The 17,974-nt window shown below is 52.5% G+C and overlaps 1 protein-coding gene across 4 annotated transcripts; it reads right to left on the bottom strand.

The window, feature by feature from the left end:
• Window positions 1-901: 901 nt before the first annotated feature.
• Window positions 902-16,531, bottom strand: HMGCL (3-hydroxy-3-methylglutaryl-CoA lyase). 4 transcript variants are annotated; one of them, XM_046661443.1, is made up of 10 exons: window positions 14,313-14,512; window positions 13,555-13,615; window positions 12,841-12,924; window positions 10,704-10,811; window positions 9,885-9,980; window positions 8,117-8,265; window positions 5,732-5,795; window positions 4,116-4,304; window positions 2,607-2,732; window positions 902-1,600 (listed from the first exon to the last, which is right to left on the bottom strand). In XM_046661443.1, exons 1-10 carry the CDS (start codon window positions 14,342-14,344, stop codon window positions 1,499-1,501), a joined length of 1,011 nt encoding a protein of 336 aa, XP_046517399.1. In that variant the 5' UTR covers window positions 14,345-14,512; the 3' UTR covers window positions 902-1,498. The 4 variants fall into 4 exon arrangements, with proteins under 4 accessions (XP_046517399.1, XP_046517400.1, XP_046517402.1 ...); XM_046661444.1 differs by lacking the exons at window positions 13,555-13,615; window positions 14,313-14,512 and adding an exon at window positions 16,456-16,531 and having other exon boundaries at window positions 904-1,600; XM_046661446.1 differs by lacking the exons at window positions 13,555-13,615; window positions 14,313-14,512 and adding an exon at window positions 13,044-13,504 and having other exon boundaries at window positions 904-1,600.
• Between the last annotated feature and the right edge of the window lie 1,443 nt (window positions 16,532-17,974).

The following is a 17,974-nucleotide window of genomic DNA, read 5'->3' as shown; positions in this document are numbered from 1 at the left end:
CCCGCCCCCTCCACGCCCCCAAGGAAACGTGTCACTCAGGAGACGGCACTACGGGGCGCCGGACGGACAAACGGCGCTGCGGCTGCGAAGCGCCTCCGCGGCGCGCTCCCGCAGCGGGCAGGAGCGAGCGGGACAGTCCTGGCTGCGCGACTGGCGGGCGGAAAGCGGCCGGGACCTGGGGCCCGAGAGCCGAGCGGCGGAGGTCCGCGGCCTGTTCGGCGCCCGGCTGCCCGACGACCCCGGACCCCGTCCACCCACAGGTTCTCCCAGCCTTTGGTGTCTGCCAGACCCTTTCCTCCGAGTCGGCCTGGCATGAACACACAACTGCCTGGAACAGTGGCAATGGCGGCGTCGCCCAGAAGCCGCTGGTTCTGGGAAGTCGAGTTCGAAAACCCTCCAAAGAGCTGGAGCTCAAGTAGGAATCACAGCGCCGATTACGCTCCGCCGGCACACAAACCGTGTGCGGCCAGGGATGGTTTGTCGGCACCCTACCTGCCCTGGTGGGTTAGAAAATGAGGTCATGTTCCCGTTTAAAATAAAGGGAGGGCATACTGGGAGAGGAAACCTGAGCAAAGCAGCAAACGCACAAGGGCTTCCCGCAGCCTGGGGTGCCCGGCAAGGACGACTGACAGGCGCCAGAGCCTGGGGTACAGAAAGCTAAGGGCACCCAGACCCGGAGGAGCAAGTGGCAGCTGCTGCCAGTGGAGGAGCTTGTGCGACAGCCCTGGTCAGAGCCTACAGTCTCAGAAACAGCGCCTCCAGGGGGTTCTGGCCAGCCCTGAGTAAGCCCAAAGCTGCCGAGTTCTGGTCACTATGAATTTGGAGCTCAGGTGGGAAGACAGAGAAAATCCAGAGATTAATAACTGAAGTCCACATTTTCCTCTGAGTGCAAATGTAAAGATGTTTTATTCCCCGACTCTCATACATACACATCTGCACAACAGAATACTGGAATGCTTCTGTGTCATTAAACTGTAGTTACATAAGCTGATTTCACAAATCACATTTAGAGTAGAGATTTTCCAGAGGTGCTGGCGTTGGCAGGTGGCCACCAGAGCTCAGCCCTCACCTCCTTCAGCAAATGCCTTCTGCCAGCTTGGGAAAAAACTCCATACCCCTTTGCCCTATGACATCAGAGAGCAATGTCCCCAGGGGTACGGCAGGGTCGCGCTGGGTAGAGGCGCCTGCTGGCAGATTTACTTCACCCAGAGATGAGACTTGAGGATCAACCCAAGCTGGGGAACTGGGTTCCCAAGTGCCCTGAGGCACTCAGCTCCCAGGCTGCTGGGTCTGTGGTGAAAGGAGCCCTCCAGGAAGGAGGAGCTGAGGCTGTGCCGCTCCTGGCCCTCGCCTCCTTTCTGCCAGGACAGACTAGCGCAGGGCTGGCGGAGGTGCCTGCTCTGGTAATTGCACTCCCAGTGCCACGCACTCCCTGGTGCGTCATCCCCGCGTGCCCCTGTTCCTACACAGGCCCCGGGGCTCTGGGTGGGCAGAAGGCTCACAGTTTACAGGTAGCCTGAGCCACTTTCGAGCTGGTTTTTCTGTTCAGGGCTTGACAGATAAAGGTCCCAGCTTCCAGGAGCTTCTGGAGGTTCACACCCTTCGAGAAACAAGTCAGAAGATGCAGTAAGTCATGACATGCCCTCAACACCCAGGGAAACAGACAACTGTGATACTGGAAAAGTAAGGGTGAAGACAAACAGGCTTTGTTCCTCTGATGTGGGACACCGGCTGCCCGTGAAGTCGTGTCCTTCTGGCGTCTGGGGTTGGCCCTGTGACTCCCCCTGTGTAAGATGCCTCAATCTGTGCCACGGCTTGTAGTGCTGCCACCAGGGTAAGATCTCATGCGTCTTATCCATCTCCAGGGCCTAGCACAGGGCCTGGCCCATGGTAGTCAAAGACTGCATATTGACGTGAGGACTGTGAGGCAGAGAGAGGCAGGAGGGCAAACACCAACTAAAAGGGCCGCACCAAAACCTCTGTTCATCACAATAGCTCAGACTGACTCATGTGTCCCGTGTGCTCAGCTCTGGGCCAAGCATTCTACATTTTCCTACCTAATCCTCCTAACAGCCCTATAAGACAAGTTCTATTAATATTCCCATTTCTTAGGCCCAGAGAGGTGAAGTAATTTGTCAGGTCACACAGCCTGTGAGTGGCAGGATTAGGTTTTAAACTCAGTTCCCTCTGATCCCAAAGCACAGACGCTATGCTGCTTCCAACCCACACTGAGGGCCCTTACTGACTCTGACAGAGCCCGGGGGTCTGTCTCACTCCACTGCCCTCATTTTTCAGAGAATGAAACAAAGATCCAGGGGGAGCTGACTCATTTCAGGTCACAGGCCGACCCCTTGCAGGGCTCCTTCCCCACACCACAGCGCCTCCCCGAACTGAGCTGTCTGTCAACTCGCACTGAGCCTGGCCTTGTGGCCTCAATCAACCACACTCTGCCATTCTGAAAACATCCCTAATCCCCAGCACACTTCCCCTCTTAACAGCACCCCGCCCCCCAACCCTAAACAAACCCCATGGGCTTCTGTCCTCTGGCTTCAGGCTGAGCTCCGGGCAGTTCAAGGCTACCACCACCAGGGGGCAGGCGGGCTTACCGTGTGAATGCCCAAGCCGGCCAGCATGTAGACGAGGTCCTCAGTAGCTAAGTTTCCCGATGCCCCCTGTGCATAGGGACAGCCTCCAAGTCCTGCTACAGAAGAGTCCACGACACTCACCCCCATCTGGAAACATAAGGATGGTGAGACATGGCTGTCACTGTGGGGACCAGAGCCTACAAAGCTAGTCCTTATAAACCTCTCAATCAACTGCTGCCTGAAATTCCACTGAGTTTTATTCATTCATTTGGCTAAGAATTCTGTAAAGTGAAAATCCCACTGAAAGAAAGTGACAGTGTTTCTCCTTTTAGTTCCTGGAACAGTGTGAGTCTTCTGTGGACATAGTGTTTCCTTTGCCAGGAATATCTTCCCTCAGTTCCTTTCATGGCGGACTCCTTCTCACCCTAAGGTCTCAGCCTAAAAGCCACTACCTCAGAGAGGCCGTTCCTGATCACCAGCGACCTAAAGTAACCCCCTCGCCCGCTGAGATTTCAGGCCCGTTGTTAAGGCTGCTCTCACTTCAAGTCCGGCCCCTCACCCCACGGGGCCCATTTCCCCAGGCCAGGGGCTGCTCGCTCTCCTAGGTGACTGCCACATTCTCCTCTCTCCTAATCCTCTAACAGACCCTAACCTTGACAACCACAACTCTGAGGAAACAGACCCAGAAGGCAACAGAGCCCCTGGCTTAAAGACATGAGCCTCTAGGAGATAATTTGAGATTAAAAAAAAAAAAGAAAGAAAGAAAGAAAGAAAAAAAAGGTGGCCCAAGATTGCCCTAAAGACAATAGATTAGACTTGGCCTAAGGCTACAGCAAGGGAGCCTGTGGTGAGACACTCAGAACTTCCTAAGAGCTGCCTGTCCATGGAATCATCATTCTGGGCCAGCCCATCAGAAGCAAACCTCAAGGGAAACCCATTCTGAGGTCTTAGTCCAATCTGCAGGCTACAACATTCAAGGCTCTCCCTGTGAGCGACCTCTGCCTACCTCCCTGCGTCCTGTCTCCTTGCCCGCCCCCTCCACATATGCGCGTGCATGCATGTACACACACACACACGTGCATGCTGTCACAGGGCAGGGTCCGTCCAGGAGTCCTCCCTCAACCCCAGCTTAGTCCCACAAAGCGGTGCTGCCCAGGCACGTTCCCGCTCCCCTTTCAGCCGCTCAGCTTCACGGCCACAGGCCTCTTGCGGCAAATCCTCTCCGACCTCCCCAGCTGGGGTGGGCGCCCTCCTCAGTGCCATGCTCCCTCTCTCTCCCTGGCACTTGTCACAATATATTAGGATCATCACCTAGCTCCCTCGACTGTCTCCCCTAACAGACAGATGGGCGCTTTCACGGCAGGGGCTCATGTCTGTGTCCAAGGTGGCCAGCCCAGGGCCCGGCACACAGGCATCAGCATTCCACACAGTGAACGCTGGCTGAAAGAATAAAGAGAACAGGGCTGTCCCGCCGCCATGCCCTTTGGGAGAAGGGACATGTGCCTTTCTCCTAGGAGATGCCCTGATTACCTGCAGGGCCATCAAGGTGTTGGCCAGGGCCTGGCCATAGGTGTCATGGCAGTGGACAGCCAGGGCAGCCACAGGCACTTCCTGCATGACAGCAGACAGCATATCCTTCATGCCCCCGGGGGTGCCCACGCCGATGGTGTCCCCCAGGGAGATCTCGTAGCAGCCCATTGAGTACATCTTCTTGGTGACCTGGGGAAACAAGCAGGCGCTGGAGGACACCAGATTCCTCCCTCCGCCAGGGGTCCTTCGCCTGTGCAGAACATCTGAAGCACTAAAATCCTATCGGATCGCAGGCTCCTTACAGCTTTGAGTGGGGATGATAATTCTCATTCTGCTCCAGAAGCCTGGGACGTAAGGGAGCGCCGGCCGCTGGTGCGGGCGCCGGGGTTCCAACTCCTGGGCGCGCCTCCCACCCACTCGAACTTCAGTCCTTCACTTACCACCTTCGCACTGTGTCAGACCCAGGCACCGGCGTCAGTAAGACTCAGTCCTTTCACAGAGCTTTACCCTCACGAAGAAGATCTGTGAAGTCATGGGTCTGACGTGCTAGTTATAGTTTTAATAGAAGTACCTAACCGTTTAAATGTTTAGAAGCCCATTTGCAAACCCGTAAAATCACTGCAAAACCAGAGCAAGGTCTGCCCCGCCCGAGGAGATGCTGCCCCCACTGTTCTGCTGGAGAAGGCAGAGGAAGGACATGGCAGGCACAAGGGCCCAGATGATACTCCACAGTGGTCTGCTGGACGGAGGAGCCGGTGAGCACCCCCACTGCCCACGCAGGCAGAGCTGAGGCGCAGCGGCAGCCTGTGGGGCAGAGGGGCAGGGGAGGGGGCAGGCTCGGCAGCGCCGTGATGCTGGATTAAAATCCCAGATCTGCTGCTCTCTAGCTGTGGGACCTTGGCAAGGGACTTTGCTGATTTCTGAGAAACAGTGGGGAGCCTCTGTAGGGCTACGGTGAGGCGGCGGCACTGGGAGGCTGGGACCTGGGCCCAGCGCCGCTCAGTCAGCGGCTGCTCCCGTCACCACTCCTCACTCCTGGATGCTCCATGGTGTTGTGGGAAGAGCAAGTGGGCTTTGGAGGGAAACAAGATGGGTGCTGAGACCCGGTTTCACCATCTGCAACCTGCATGGCAAGGTGGTCAGTCTGTTTCCTCAACTCTCAAGTCTGCAGGGTGGTTCTGAGGACTAAATGACACGAGCTCTTGGGTTGCTCAGACTCAGTCCCCACGCTGGTTCTTCTCAGAGCTGACTGGTTGCTGCTCAGAGGCTGTCAAGTGGCCTCTCTGGCCGCCACGAGGAACTGCAGGGACCCGTGGGGGAGGAACCCCTCTGCAGAGCATTATCACCTCAACCATCACGCGGACTGAGCAGGATGGAAACAATTGCTGGCTTCCATGACGGGGTGGAGGGCAGGGGGTTCCGAGGCTCCCGGCCAGGCAAGGAGGGGGCCTCCAGGAGCCAGCGCAGGGCTGTGCTCTCAGAGGGGCTTAATGAAGGAGCTGGGTGAACCAATGAAATCAGTGACCCGCCAGGAAAGGGGGAACCCAGGCCCTCGGAGCAGGCGAGGCCCCACTCCTCAGAAAAGCCCCCTCCGACGTGCACACACACACACACACCTCAGCGACTTTGGCTGGGGAGATCTTCCCTTCATAGGGGCATCCAAGTGCACAGGAGACGTACCTGTGGGAAGACAGGGGAGGAATGGTGTCACAGCCCCCGAGCTCTGTGGCCAGCAGGCTGGGGCAGGGTGGCTGTCTGACACCTCCCCGGTTTGCCCGCAATCAGAAGCTGAAGCTGGGCAGGAGGCTACGTCGAGGCTATGTCAATGATGGAGAGCCAGAACGAAGGTAGTGCCACTCATCAGTGCCAGGAGGGGGCGGTGGAGAGCCACAGCCAGGGAGGGAGGGGACTGAGAGGCCTGTAGCTCAGGAAGCAGGGGTCGCACAGGTCTCAGGAGAGGCAACCAGAGAGCAGGCAGAGGAGGAGAAGCTGGCCAGGGCAGTGTGAGCAGACACCAGAGCCCCAGAGACGAGAGGGAAAGTGGCATGTGGGCCGGGGCGGCTGGGGCCCATACTCAAAGGTGGGGACCGAGGACTGATGAAACCAAAGGCAGGAACAAAAGAGCTGGGCTGGCCTGAGGCCAAAGGATCAGCTGCTCTGCTGCGTTGCCAGAGGATTCACACACTCATTTATTCAACTGGCATTTACTGAGTTGCCCACCATGTGCCAGGCACTCGGGCAGCGCCTGGAGTGAACAAGACTGACTAGGTCCCTAGCCTCACAGAGCTTATTTCAAGTCAGGGAGAGAGCCGATAAAAAGACGACCAATGAGTGAATGGGATGATCTCAGAAAGCGATGTGCTATCAAGGAGGAACAGGAAAGTGTGACAGGAGCAACTGGAGGGGGCCAAGAACAGCTAGGGTGGTCCAGGAAGATCTCTGTGGAGACATGACACTGAGCTGAGAGAACGGGGAGAGCCATGGAAGGGCACTGAGGGCAGAGAGAGGAGCCAGGGCAGAGGCCCTGAGACGGAAGAGCAGGCGTGCTCAGACAGAGAACCAAGGGAGAAGAGCTGAGGCGTGGAGAGCAAGGGGCAGAGGAGGACGAGATGAGGTCACAGAGGCGGGCACAGGCCACGGGTCAGCGGCCCCTGTGAGCTACGGTAAGGAGTCTGGGTCCCGGAGGCAGGCAGCTTCTATTCTCACCCGCCCCGCTGGAGATGAGGCGCCGCTAAGACCTTTCCAAGTCTAGCGAACTATTCTGCATGTTAAGAGGCATAATAAATGTTTGCTGGATAAATAATTGCAGACTCAAAGATCTGTAAATTTTTCCATTTTAATTCTTCCCCTTATTCTCCAGTCATTGCTGAGCAATGAAAAGACAAGACAGATACTGAGGAAAGAGCACAGGCTTCTGAGTCAGGCAGACCTGACGAGCCGCCGCTTCCCCACCCATCCATCTGCCCATCAGTTCCTGAGCACCTACTGTGTGCTAGCCCTGAGCCAGGAGAGGGAGCACACCAGGACTAGGAAAGATGGGGGCCCCGCCCTCACAGAGAGCACGGTCTAGTGGCGGTGGGAGGAGGGGAAAATTTAACATGCTGCTAAGTGCCACGTTAGCAGATGTCCAGGGAACTACGGGAGCACGGAGGAGGGGCACCAACTCCAGCTGAAGGACACAGAAAGCTTCTTGGAGGAACTGGCATCCATGAGGGGACCTGAAGATGAGCAAGAGTTAGCCCTGACAAGTAGGCTGCAGGAGGAAAGGAGTTTTGAGTCCATGGAAAGTGCGTGCAAAGGCTCAGAGGCAAGAGAAAGTGGGAGCATGTGAGAAACGGAAAGAAGCTCCAGTTGGGCTAGAATGCAGCGTGCAAAGGAAGCAGGGCAGAAGCATGCAGGGAGAGACGAGGCTGCAGAGAGTGGAGGGGGCATGTAAATCACGCTGAAAAGTCTGGAGTCGGGGCGTCACTGACAGGTTTTCAACCAGGGAGGGATGTGATCAGATGCGCACTTTGACAGAGTCCTCTGGCTGCAGTCTGGACAGCTGGGTGACCCTACAGCAGACTCTTCATCCTCCTGAGCCTCTGTCTTGTCATCTGTAAGCGGGGACAGCCCCTCCTGGCTGGGCGATTGTGAGGCTACAGTTAGATAACGCAGGGACCACGCCTGGCACTGCTGCTACTAAAGACGTGAAGCTGGAGACTTAGAGACCTAGCAGATTCTTCAGGGATCTGTCAAGAGTTGGTGGTGGAGCCAGGATTAAACTGACCTCCACGAACCCCGTTTAGTGGCCTGTCCTGCTAGATCCACTGGTGAACAGACCCCAAAGTCAGGTTTGGGGAAAGCAGTTGCTAGGATTTCTTCTGACCACATTCACTTGGGAAAAGCGCCTAGGTGTGGAGCTCCTGCCTGCACCCAAGAGGAGGAGTTGGCAGGGGAGGGTTGCTGGAGTCAGAGCGCAGCCCACTCCAGAGGGTACGAGGAGAGGGGCCCAGACTCACCCTCGCACAGGGATGCTGGCCGCCCGAGCTGCCTTCAGGACTTCACCGAACCGCTGAATGCTCTCCTCGATGGAGCAGTTGATGTTCTTCTTGGTGAAGAGCTCCGAGGCGGCTCCAAAGACGGCTACTTCCTTGGCTCCCGCGGCCACCTGCCAACAGCCAGGTGACTTCCTCTCAGCATTTTCTCTTCAAAGAACAGTGACACAGAATGGCCAAACTCTCGTCTTATAATGGATTTTATGATAAATGAATGTTAGAAGCTGAACCATGTCCTTCCCAAAAAGATCTGTTGAAATCCTGACCCCCAGGACCTCAGAGTGAGACTTTTTGGAAATAGGGTCACTGCAGATTAACTAGTTAAGATAAGGTCATATTGGTCCCTATTCCAATATAAGTGGTGTCGTTATAAGACGGCAGCCATGTGAAGAGAGAGAGACACAGAGCAGAAGGCCAGTGAAGACGGAGGCAGATGCTGGAGTGACGCATCTACAAGCCAAGAAGGCCAGGGGCTGCCAGCTGCCACCAGAAACTAGGAGAGGAGAATGGAGAAGGTCCTCTCCCTCAGAGCCCGCAGTAGGAACGCACGCTGCCAACACCTTGATTTCAGATTTCTCACCTTTAGAACTGTGAGAGAAGACATTTCTGTTATTTTAAGCCACTTAGTTTTTGGTATGCTAATGGCAGCTGTAGGAAATTAATACAGTGAATTATATTTCAATAATAATGAAATCTTGGGGGGCCGGCCCGGTGGTGCAGCAGTTAAGTTCACACGTCCCACTTCTCTGCGGCCCGGGGTTCACCAGTTCAGATCCCGGGTGCAGACATGGCACCGCTTGGCAAAAGCCATACTGTGGCAGGCGTCCCATATATAAAGCAGAGAAAGATGGGCATGGATGTTGGCTCAGGGCCAATCTTCCTTAGCAAAAAAAAAAAAAAAAAAAAGAGGAGAATTGGCAGCAGTTAGCTCGGGGCTAATCTTCCTCAAAAAAGAAAAAGAAAGAAATCTTGGCCTTCCCCCAAGGACCAAGACTGTTGCTGCCATCACCACCCTGGAAGTCACTCTTAAAAGAAGCTTTTTGCCTAAGGGGCTGGCCCTGTGGCTGAGTGGTTGGGTTTGCACGCTCCACTGCAGGCGGCCCAGTGTTTCATTGGTTCGAATCCCGGGCGCGGACATGGCACTGCTCATTAAGCCACGCTGAGGTCGCGTCCCACGTGCCACGACTGGAAGGACCCACAACTAAGAATATACAACTATGTACCAGGGGACTTTGGGGAGAAAAAGGGAAAAAAATAAAATCTTTAAAAAAGAAGCTTTTGGCCTAAATTCAGAATCAACATCTCCAATGATGTTTTCATCTAAAATTATAAGAAAGTTGGCAGATACTAACAACTATTTTTGAAAGTCTTGTGGAGACCTTGATTATCTTTCTTTAAAGAGGAAAGAGGTAATAACATGAGCTAATATTTATGAAGCAATTATCTTCTGCCAGGCTCTTGCCAAGCGATGTACATGCACTCTATCTTCCAAGAGCCTCAAAACGTTGGGTTCCACCATAGCCCTATTTTATAGGCGGAATCTGAGGCTCAGAGAGGTTAAGGAGCTTGTCAAGATCAGAGAGCTGGGAGTGGCAGGGCCAGGACTGCTCCCGCGTCTGTCTGACGGTGCTCATTACCATTGGAGACAAGTCATTCACAGAGACACCCCAGGACAGGGACCAAGGCCATCCATCTCACTTCAGGGGCCCCCACCCACAAGCTAGTCTCTTACCGCTGCCTGGAAGCCTTTGAAATTTGGGGTCAGGACTGGGTAGTTGATGCCAGGATATTTCTGGATGCCCTTCAAGACTTCAGTGTGGTCAGCCATCTGAGAGCCAAAGGAGACAGTGCCCAGTCATTGCCAGGGGCATGCAGAGCGCTTCAGCACAGAAAACCTTTTTATTGTAAAACCTCTGTTCGCCAGAACCCGCGGAGAATGAGTCCTTTTGCAGAGCCGAGTCTCCCCAATGCTTTTAGTTTGTTTGCAGATGGGCTAGAAGGCTCCCCGGTGTGGGTGATACCCCCAGTTTCTCCATATGGCCCATACCGCCAGCTTTACATGAACAGTAACGGCAGTAACACCACGACCAGCCGTTGACTGAGAGGGTCCTCCGAGCCAGGCACCGGGCTCAGCTCTCTCTGTGCTATTTAACGCTCGGCTGGAACAGGATCTTTCTTCCCACCTGACTGTCTCTGTGAAGGAGAAGTTGCTAGTCTTTCCCTTTTACAAACGCAGAAACTGCGTCTCTAGCCAGGCCTAAAGATTCTAGACTTCTAGAGCCAGAGGACACCTGCGAGGTCCTTTTCAACCTGGAGAGGGGAAGGCCTCCCCAAGTCACCAAGCAAGGCAGGGCAGAGCTAAGCCTGAGGCCACGCCTCCTGCCTCCTGGGCGAGGTTCCCTTGCTGGACGGCGCTCCTGCGCATCACCTGAGACCTCGCAGAACCAGACGCCTGCATAGCTATGTTCAGGGCTTCTACTCACGTCCAGAAAATGCAAAACGTTACAGCCTCTCATCTGAGAAACACCTCTTGCTGAGGGCTAGGGCTCACCTGGGGAACCCACTTAGGGGACACAAAGCTGGTGGCTTCTATAACGGGAAGTCCTGCTTCAGAAAGCATGTCTATCAGCTTGATTTTCATGGCAGTGGGGACGATATTCTGTAATGGAGAGGGAAAGAGCAGAAAGGCAGGTCAGCAAAGGTGGGAATACAACGGTCTCAGAGAGCAGTGCCTGTCATTTCCAGGCCTTTGCTCCAGCAGGCACTTCACTGTCCCAACTTCCAAACACCAACACGCATTCACGTGTAATCCTCGCCCACAGGCGGGGTACACCGCATGTCTTCGAGTTCTACAGACAGCATTTTGCAGTGGAGGGTTAATATTTACCTGAAAAGCAGTTAATATTTACACAAAAACAATATTTTTCTGCCATACAGGCTTTTTCTTAAGTAAATGTTTGTTAATTTATGACCTCATTATAAACAAATTGAGAGCAACGTGTCATGGCCTGAAAGGGCACATAACTAACCCTCTGGGTCCTATGAGATGGGCCCCCAAAATATCACACCCTCCCCTTTTGTGTCTCCCAACTGGCACAGATCTCATCCTCACCTGTTCAGCCTATTGCTTCTTTCTGCACCCCCACCCCCGCCATGTCTAGCTGCTCACCACACTCCACGGGGTCCTCTTTCCAAATCTACATCATTACCCCATGCTATTATGGCATGGTCTCACTCTACCAATTCATCCCACTCAGGAATCCTTCCAAAACACAGTCTCCAGTATGTCACCTGCCTGCTCAAAAGCCTTCTATGGCTCCCTAGTACTTACAGGATTAGGTCAAAAATCCTAAGAATCCCAAGTCCTTCTTGCCAGGCCCTTGCCCAACCCCCTTCCAATTCCTCTCCCACCACTCTACCTTAATCCATTCCACAAGGAATTTTTGAGAGCCCTCCATGTTCCAGGGATTGTACTAGGTGCCAGGGACACAGCGGTGAGCAGAAGAGACAGGATTCTGCTCTCATAGAGCTTACGGTTTATTGTTTCTAACAAGTACTATTTTTTTTTTTTAAAGATTTTATTTTTCCTTTCCCCCCCTAAAGCCCCTGAAACATAGTTGTATATTTTTAGTTGTGGGTCCTTCTAGTTGTCGCATGTGGGACGCCGTCTCAGCATGGCCTGAAGAGCTGTGCCATGTCTGCGCCCATGATCCAAACCAGTGAAACCCTGGGCTGCCACAGCAGAGTGCGCGAGCTTAACCACTTGGCCACGGGGCTGGCCGCCAGCACTCACGATTAAAGCAAAGCTACCCATGCTTTAAAAAAAAAAGGAACAAGCTGTTCTTCTTGAAAAACTAATTAATACATCATTATTTCAGTAAAAAAACATGCCAAAACCGAAAGAAAAACCCCCGTAAAACCTCCGAGACATAACACTATTAACAGCCCACCATGTAACTTTCTGGGTCTGTGCAGTCCAAGGCATGAGACACTAGCTACAAGTGGTTATTTAGTTTAATTAAAATTACATAAAAACAAAAATTCAGTTCCCCAGCCACACTAGCCACATCTCAAGTGCGCAACAGCCACATGTGTCTAGTGGCCACCACATGGGATGGCTCGAGTCTAGAACATTTCCATCTTCACAGAGAGTTCTATTGGACAGCAATGTTCTAGATCCTTTGCTAGGTACATGCTCCCACACATATATATACTTTGTTTCTAACGCAAAACTCTAAGATTAAAAAATATATATACTATTTTATAATCTGCTTGAGTCACTTAACATATGCCTGTGTAATGAACAGCTTCATAATATTCTATTTTATGGAAAGTCATTAACGTATTTGATCTATCTTTCCCCACACTGAGCAATGAGGTTGTTTCCAACTGTTGTGCTATTCAACAGGGTTGTAAGGAACATCCCCGAAGACAGATCTTTGAATGTGGCAGCACTTACCCTCCAGCCCGCCCCATGGGGCCGTGAGATGGACTCGGGGACACCACACCTGTTGCACCATCATCTTGGATCACTTAACTGTCCCAGCTGTCTGCCTGGCCTCCGCAACCCGGCCCAAGTCCAGCATGGCGATCACGTCTGGTAAAGCTCTATCCATCCCATCCCCACTGCACCTACCACATGGACCTCTCAACGCTCGAAACCCCTTTTTTGATTGATCCATCTTTACCTTTTCATTTTGTAGTCCGTCTCGGGGACCAACTTCCACAATTTTCACTCGTTTTGGGAAAGTACCCACAGATGAGGTGCTGACCTTTGGTTTAAAAGAGAAAACAAAAGTAACAGGAAGAGACTGTCACAATTCTCCAGGGGCACAAATCTAAAAGAATGGTTGCGTCTTCACTAACACTGAGACAAGAAGCAATTTCTTACCATTTAATCACATTTGGTCTGTTTTAGAATTAAGAACAAAAAGAATATTTCACTTAGAAACAGGAATGAGCAAGAGATTCACGCTCCCGGTACAGGCCCTTTTCCAGCTCCCCTAAGTCCAGACCCATTTCCAACAGCTTATCTGATAGCTGACCGTTCAGGTTGTTTCTTACACAAACCTGTCTGTACCTCTCAAACTTAGGACTTCCCAAACAGAACTGTTTCATTACTGCTAAAGCTCAGCCTGACTTCCTCTTTTCTATCTCAGTAAAAAGCATCCCATGCATCCTGTTGTTTAAGCCAGAAAGCTGACTCATCCCCTCCCCCATTCACATGGCCTATAAGGTTCTTACCATTTGGCTCCTGCTGATCTTTTTCTTAATTTAATTTTTTTTGAGGAAGATTAGTCCTGAGCTAACTACTGCCAATCCTCCTCTTTTTTGCTGAGGAAGACTGGCCCTGAGCTAACATCCATGCCTGTCTTCCTCTGCTTTATACGTGGGACACCTACCACAGCATGGCTTTTTGCCAAGCACTGCCTTGTCCGCACCTGGGATCCGAACCGGCAAACCCTGAGCCAAGGAGAAGCAGAACGTGCGAACTTTACCCCTGAGCCACTGGGCCGGCCCCTCCTGCTGATGTTGATGAACTTACTGCTTCCTACTGTTCTACACGCCACCTCCCCCCCCGCCCCTCGCCCCCACGGCGGTCCAGTCCCACAGCAGGGCCTCAGTGCTGACTGTTCCCTAGGCCCAGAATGCTCTTCCCACATCGGGCTCCCACTCACCTTTCAGTCGTAGATAGGCCTCCCCTGACCACCCTTTCTAAAACTGCCCATCCCCTCACCCTTGTTATTTTCTACTTCAGGGCTGTAACTCCTGCCTTCAGAGCACTGCTAAATAATCCCTCCAGGACAACATAAGCTCTCTGAGGGACTCTGTCTCAACCTCCACTTCATCCCTCATGTTTGGCCCTGTGCTTGGCACAAAGCAGGCACTCACTAAAAAGTTACTGAAATAACAAATAAATGCACGCAGGGCAGAGCTGCCCCAGAGGAGGGCAATTACTGGGGGCAAGAAAGAGTAGTCAGTCTTGGACTCTGTGGGGATGGACGGATGGAGAGGGCTCCGTTCTGTTACAGTCGCAAGCTGGGTGATGACAAGGTGACTGGGTTCGAGGGGAGGTGACACCTTCAACTGCCGAAGACATTAAAAAAATGGCCTTGAGTCTCCTCTATATAAACTCTGCCCCAAATCTTCCCTTTCTCACCACCAAGTGATACAAGGCTTATTTTCCCTCATTCCCCATCTCTTCTTAATGCTCCAAATCTTCAAACTAACTTCGTTTTACCAGATTCAATCCGGATGAAGATACTGCAATAGGGTGAGGAGAAAGGTGCACTGTGTAAGCTGCTGGGATCCCAAACTCCTGAAACTCTTCAGGAAACATTCCCTGCTATGGACCAGCTGGAACTTGAACAACTCACCTGACTGCCCTTGGTTCTAGCAGCAGAGCTTCCTAGAGACTAAGGTGATGCGCCCTTGAATTCCATGAAGTCAACAGGCTAAGCGGGAAGGTCTCCCTCCAACAGGGACGTTCAGCCTGTGCTGGTACATGACCCTGAAATGATCCCACTGGGACGTAAGCTTCCTGAGGCAGGAACCGTGTTTTACCCATTGCTATACTTCCGAGGCCCCGGGACGTCACAGGGGCTCAATAAATAACTGCTGAACGTTGTTGAAAGAATGTGGAACTTGCTTCCAAGTTCCTTTTATTGGAAACAGAATAAACTTAATTCCACTTCCTTCTCCAATAACAACTCTTCATATAATAACAACAAAATAACAATTCACATTTATTAAGCATTTAATTTTTGACAGGCACTTATAAGAGCCTTCTACCTATTAACCCATTTCATCCTCTCAACAACCTTCTTAGGTGGGAACCATTATCCCTATTTTACAGTGGGAGATCTGAAGCCCAAAGAGATGAAGTAACTTTCCCAAGGTTACATGTTTACCTAGTCACTGAGCCAGTATCTGAACCTGGCAATGCGGGTGTAGAGCGCATGCTCTTAATCCCTAGGCCACGTTGCCTTTTTCCACCCTTCGGCCGGCCCAGGTTTCCTGTCTTGGTTAGACACCCACGTCCTTCCCTCTGTACAGGTCTGCTCAGAGATGACCTAACCACACAAGTCCTGAGCCACAGCCTTCCGGGCTACAGTGTATCTACATCAACACCTAATACTGACGGAAGGCCAGGGCTAACTCCAGCATCAGGACCTCATTCAGTCCCTACATGGCGGGGCCTATCATACCGCAACTGCACAGAGAAATAAACCGCCTCAGAAAGATTACCCCGAATCACCCAGCTGGGGAGTGGGGAAGCTGGGTCCTGACCGTCTGGGTCTGATACCAGTCTACGCTGGTAACCCCCTGGAGGGCCCATCACCACCATCGCATTACACTAGGCATTTTTTCCAAAACACCTTAATATCATCTCATTTAGTTTTCTTAACTTTTCAAGTTGGAATTACCATCTTTATCACACAGAGGACAACTGGTGGAGGAGGGGGCCCAGTAGACACTAAAGTGGCTTTCTGAGAGGGGCCCACGGCCAAGGCGGTGTGCGTCTCCCCACTGCGGTTACAACTCCTAAACTCTCTAAGGCAAAACCACGAGCGACGACCACTCACTGAGAGCTAGAACAGCCTCAAACGCTTTACCTACACTGTCTTTAATCTCCAAAACCCCGTGGGACGGTTTATCCGCGTTATATATGAGAAAACCGAGGTTTAGAGTCAACAACTGCCGCTCAGCCTAGAAAGTGGGAGACCCACTGGGACACGAGCACAGCTCGAGCTCTAACCGACACAATTGCTTCAACCTTTCGTGCAACTAGCCTCCTAGGCTTTCCCTCAACCACGGAGCGTGAGAGGGGCGGCAACACCAGGAGCGAACAGGCCCCAAGTAAAGTTCAGGGGAACCGGGGCCCGAACCTCGGGCCCCCGAGCCCCGCTCGGCGCGCGGGTACGGCTCGCGCAGCGCCCCGAGACGCCCCAGGAGCTGCACACGGAGGGGGGCGCGGGGGCGCCGCGGCTTGTTCCGCGCGGAAGGGACGGGACTCGCAATGCGCGCCGAGGAGCCTGGAGAGTTCGGAAGCTCACTTAGCGGGAGAAGCTGCCAGGGTCACCGGGAGGCGATCGGGACAGGGAGCTGGGACGCCCGGGTAGGGCAAGTGGCTCCCGTCCCTGGGCCTCAGTTTCCCCATGCCCCTCGAGGGATTTGGGCGGGACAGAGAGGGCCCTTCCGACTCTGGCCTGAGGCTGTCCGAGAGCAGCCGCCGCGGGCCACGCGCCGACCGCGACCGTCGCGGCGCCGGCAGAGCCCCCCTCGGCGGCCGGGGCACTTACAGCCCGCAGGGACGCCAAGCCCGCCAGTCGCCGCGGCAGCCCCTTCCGCACTGTCGCCATCTTGGCCCGGCTTCCACCGCGGCCGCCGACTGAGGCCCACGTGACCGCCGGCCGTCAGGGGGCGGGGCGACGTGGGGACGCTCCGCGCTGGCCCCGCCCCCGCTCCGCCCCCTCATCGATTTTATTCCCTCTGGTGGGTTCTTTTTTTGTCCGCTTTGTCGTTTCTGAGCACTTGTTATACGCCGGGCAAAGGGAGGCGCCGGCACTCTAAAGATGAACAAAAATTAACCGAAGTCTCTGACTTCATGAGTTTAGAATCCAGGAGGTGTGGGGAGACATATTAATAACACACAAATAGTTGTATAATTACTGCCTTTCACAATCTCGAGATGAAGCATTACTATTTGCCAATCACTGCTCTGCGTTCTTTGAGCGTATTAACTCATTCAGCACGATCTTCAGGATTCAAATGCAGGCAGCTGACTCCAGAGAGAAAAGGATCCTTTGATTTCATACCGTGAAGGATGAGTAAGATCTATCCAGGTAAAGAAGTTACATGAAAAGCTTTCCAGACAGAAAGCATAGCACACGCAAAGGCCCTGAAGCAAAGAAATGGAAGGCTTAGAGCAGTGTTTTTCAAAATGCATGCTGTGCCCCATTAATTGGTCATAATATCAATTTCGTGGGTACCAACTTTTTAAAAAAAATACAATAGAAACTATCAGAGTGCATTGTATAAATAGTAAAGCTAAATACTGCTTTGTAAAACTTTTGTTATTATATATGTCAACCAGGTTGCAATGTGAACTACATTTCTAACCGTAGGCTGCCATTAGAAATGTTTGGAAAACATTGTTTTAGAAAGATGAAGACCAGAAGGATTGGAGGGTAGGGAGGGAGTAGGAAAGGGACGTAATAGTAATAGTGAGACAGGAGAAATTGGCAGGGAGCATACCACGGGGCTTTGGGGAACAGGTTAATAACAGCTATCCCAGTACCAGGGCATTTCAAAGGTTTTAAGCAGGGAGATATAATCAAATTTGCCTTCTGTAAATAGTCACTGTGGTTACTGGGTGGGTGGATATCCAAGTGGTGAGTGCACTGACTGGCACTCTCAGGGGAGGCAGAGAAGGCCCTGTCCCTGCCTTCAAGGGGCTTAGATTTCAGCTGGGGAGAGAACATGACATAGTAAGTGTTCTTCTATGCTTTTGCAGCACTGAAAATTTCCTCGCTCATAACAGAGCACCGCTCATAGAATTCTCAAACCTGCAGCTAGATGGCTCAACTCGACCCCAAAATGCTAGCATGGCATTTAAAATAGATACAACTTTCAAGACTTGTACACTGAAAAATACAAACCGTTGCTTAAATTAAAGAAGACATAAATAAATGGAAAGACATCCTGTTGTTCATGAATTAGATTTAATATTAAGATGTCAGTACTACCTAACGTGATCTACAGATTCAATGCAATCCCTATCAAAATGCCAATGACATTCTTTGCAGAAATAAAAAAATC

This window comes from Equus quagga, chromosome 5 (genome assembly GCF_021613505.1).
Source record: "Equus quagga isolate Etosha38 chromosome 5, UCLA_HA_Equagga_1.0, whole genome shotgun sequence".
NCBI lineage: Eukaryota > Metazoa > Chordata > Mammalia > Perissodactyla > Equidae > Equus > Equus quagga.
The sequence above is the reverse complement of the archived record's forward strand: the minus strand, read 5'-3'. Positions and strand labels throughout refer to the sequence as shown.